The 3306-nt window shown below is 37.7% G+C and overlaps 1 protein-coding gene across 1 annotated transcript in view; it reads left to right on the forward strand.

The window, feature by feature from the left end:
* The window catches only part of CNTN5 (contactin 5), a 615891-nt gene that overhangs the window by 583173 nt on the left and 29412 nt on the right, over positions 1 to 3306 (forward strand). Inside the window, exon 18 of the mRNA XM_026034957.1 lies at positions 1931 to 2001. Coding sequence (XP_025890742.1) covers positions 1931 to 2001 — 71 coding nt within the window. The remainder of the gene's footprint in view (positions 1 to 1930; positions 2002 to 3306) is intronic.

Here is a 3306-nt window from a genome sequence, read left to right on the forward strand (position 1 = left end):
TAGGTGTGCCTGCTTGAGCAGGAAGGTTGGACTACATGATCTCTAGAGGTCCCTTCCAACCTTAAATATTCTGTGAATCTGTGAATCTGTGAAAGAAAGGAGGAAAAAAGATTTTAAAATGGAAGAGAACACAAAAGAAAAATACTTTTTTGGAGAGAAATATTTCACATGCTAGTATTTTCCCATATCAGTCTCATAAGAAACATAGATACAAGGACAAAAATTTGATATTAGAGATATTTTTATAATGGTTATCTCATTCACATCTACAACAGTGTAAATTGGAAGACATTCTTAATCTTTGTGGAACTGCATCAGTTATCAAAATAGAAGTAAATAAATAAATAAATAAATAAATAAATAAATAGAGCTTAAAAATAAAGAACTCCTTGTTCTTTAAAGGGAAGTGCAGAGGTCAAAATATACTATGTAGATTACTTCTGAACTTTTAGGTAAACTTCAGAGACGTGGAGCTGCTGGAGAGAGTCCAGCACAGGGCCACAAGGATGATCCGGGGCCTGGAACTATAAGCAAAGGCTGAGAGAGCTGGGCCTGTTCAGCCTGAAGAAGACTGAGAGGAGATCTGATCAGTGTGCATAAATACCTCAAGGGAGGTAGTGAGGGCCAGTCTCTTTTCAGTGGTGGCCACCAATAGGACTAGATAGCCACAAACTGAATCACCAAAAATTCCACAGGAACTCGAGGAAAAATTTCTTGACAGTGAGGGTGACAGAGCACTGGAACAGGCTGCCCAGAGAGGTTGTGGAGTCTCCTTCTCTGGAGATCTTCCAAACCCACTTGGACGCAGCCCTGTGCCACCTGCTCTAGGTAACCCTGTGTGTGCAGGGGGATTGGACTAGATGATCTTTGGAGGTCCTTTCCAACCTTAGGGATTCTATGATTCTATAGTTCTATAATTCCTGTATCTAGTAATAAAGGTGCTTTAATTGAACTTGAGACCTTAATGAATGGTAGGGAAAATAGAGAGGACTGGGTGTAGTTACTTGAATGTATTTTTCTTTTGTGATTCAAAGGCACAATGCTACTTGATAAATAAGCTAAATAGCATGAAATAGAGTCCTAACCAATAATGCCTCGCAATACATTTCTACCAATGATTTATGCACTGCTGCAAGGAAGAAAAGCAAAAACTCATGTGTTAAGATATATTTAATGAAATAAACAATCAGATAATGCAGGAATTATCTACTCAGATAAACTCAAGATACATTATTCATTTTAGGACCTTCATTGTGTTTTACATAAGACAAAAGAAATTGTACAATTCCAATGAAACAACTCAGATTTCTAAAATTTTACAGAATAAATTAAACTCAATGTAAACTGCTGGTGATACTTATAAATGTTTTGAAGAATTTCATTATCTTCTTACATCTGCTATGTCAGCTGCATAGTTACATACATTGTTACAAAATAGCTTAAGAAGACATAATGGTCTCAGTTTAAAAGCTGTAAATTATTCTGCTTTCAGTATTTTGCATGAAGTGGGAAGGGTGTTTTTTTTAAGGATAGTTAACTCAAAATATTTCAAAATGGGAACCCAGTAAGGCRTATCAGGGTAGATTAAAGAAACTAAAACATATAAATCACTAATGACTTGTTCTCAGATGGCCTCTGCACTGAAATTCTTACTAATTTGCACAAGAAATAGTGTTTAAGTAACTTTTTATTCTGATATTATTTTTCTTCTCAGCTCGTGGTTTGTTTGAATTTACCAGCTTGATTATGGGATTCTCTGTGATGAAAACAGGAAACTTCAACAAATATTCTTTACTTCAGAGTGCTATACGTGTTATTTCTGTTCTGATTTAACAAATTTCTGACTTCAGCAGCAGCTTATTACTAGAGGGAAAACTTCAATAACTTGGACATTCTGATTTCTTTTTTCTCTCTCTCTTTTTGTTCACAGTTCCAAAGACACCTCCAGCTAATGTAAGTGGCAGAAGTGGAAGGCGACATGAATTAGTAATAGCATGGGAGGTAAGGGATTTTTTGATTAAAGTACTTGCTTCTTGTTTATTTCTTCAAGTAAGGAGTACAGCACTGGGGTTTCCCTACAGCAAATATTGGCAAGACATGAACATAAAATACTAATCTATCAACTTCTTCCAAAGTTTCACAGTAATACACATTTCTATCTATTTTGAGTAGGGAAGATTATGGTGGACCTTCCCAGCAGCAGCAGCTCCAGTTATATTAATTTATTACTTTTTCCTTCTCCTTTGACCATGTAGGTTGATTTGACTTTCTTGGCTCTTATGTGAATGGTGATGAGAGGAAGAGAGGGAAACCCTCAGAACATTTTTCTTTAAATTGGGGCAGAGTTAACCTTCTGTATTGTTTCACAAAAATACAATAGTAAAGAGCTCTAATACACTAATATTTAGAAAAGACATTTGTGATGCAAGATGTAAAACCGATGTACGACGGTGCCAATGCACAGGAGGTGGGAGGGGAATGGAAGAGAACAACTTTCTGTGCTTCATATTTTGATCATTAAAAAAAATAGTAAAGACTTTTCTTGAGGAGAGTTTTTAAAATTTTTAGAGTCATCATAAAAAAGTTTCAGATTCATTTMTTTTTTAAAAAGTGTTCCATCAAATGAAGATTTGAAGGGGACATAAAAATAGTTTTAAAATAGCTCAGCCAACTTTAGGTGTGATTCAGTTGATTACAGACAAAATTCTAGCTAACTACTGAAAGTTTTGGGATATCTGGAGAAGATATACTATGTTGGCATGTCTGTCTTCCTCAAGAACGGAGTCAGCTGAGGCAAATGAGCATTGATCTCTGTTTGATTAAAGTTGCAAGTCTATCATCATCAGCAGCATCTCTCCAATCAAGAGAGAGTTTTATTTACAGAATCACAGAATCACAGAATCACAGAATATTTAAGGTTGGAAGGGACCTCTAGAGATCATCTAGTCCAACCTTCCTGCTCAAGCAGGCACACCTACAGCATGTGGCACAGGGTGGCATCCAGGTGGGTTTTGAAGACCTCCAGAGTAGGAGACTCCACAGCCTCCCTGGGCAGCCTGTTCCACTGCTCTGTCACCCTAACAGTAAAGAAGTTCCTCCTCACCTGGAGACGAAACTTCCTGTGCTCCAGCTTGTGGCCATTACCCCTCGTCCTATCGCTGGCCACCAGTGAGAACAGCTTGTCCCCCCCTTCCTCCCTGCATACTCCCTTCCTGAACTTATACATATTAATCATATCCCCTCTGAGCCGTCTCTTCTCCAGAGAAAACAGGCCCAGCTCACTCAGCCTCTCCTCATACGAGAGAT

This window comes from Nothoprocta perdicaria, unplaced genomic scaffold (assembly GCF_003342845.1).
Source record: "Nothoprocta perdicaria isolate Ctin4 unplaced genomic scaffold, notPer1 scaffold_153, whole genome shotgun sequence".
NCBI lineage: Eukaryota > Metazoa > Chordata > Aves > Tinamiformes > Tinamidae > Nothoprocta > Nothoprocta perdicaria.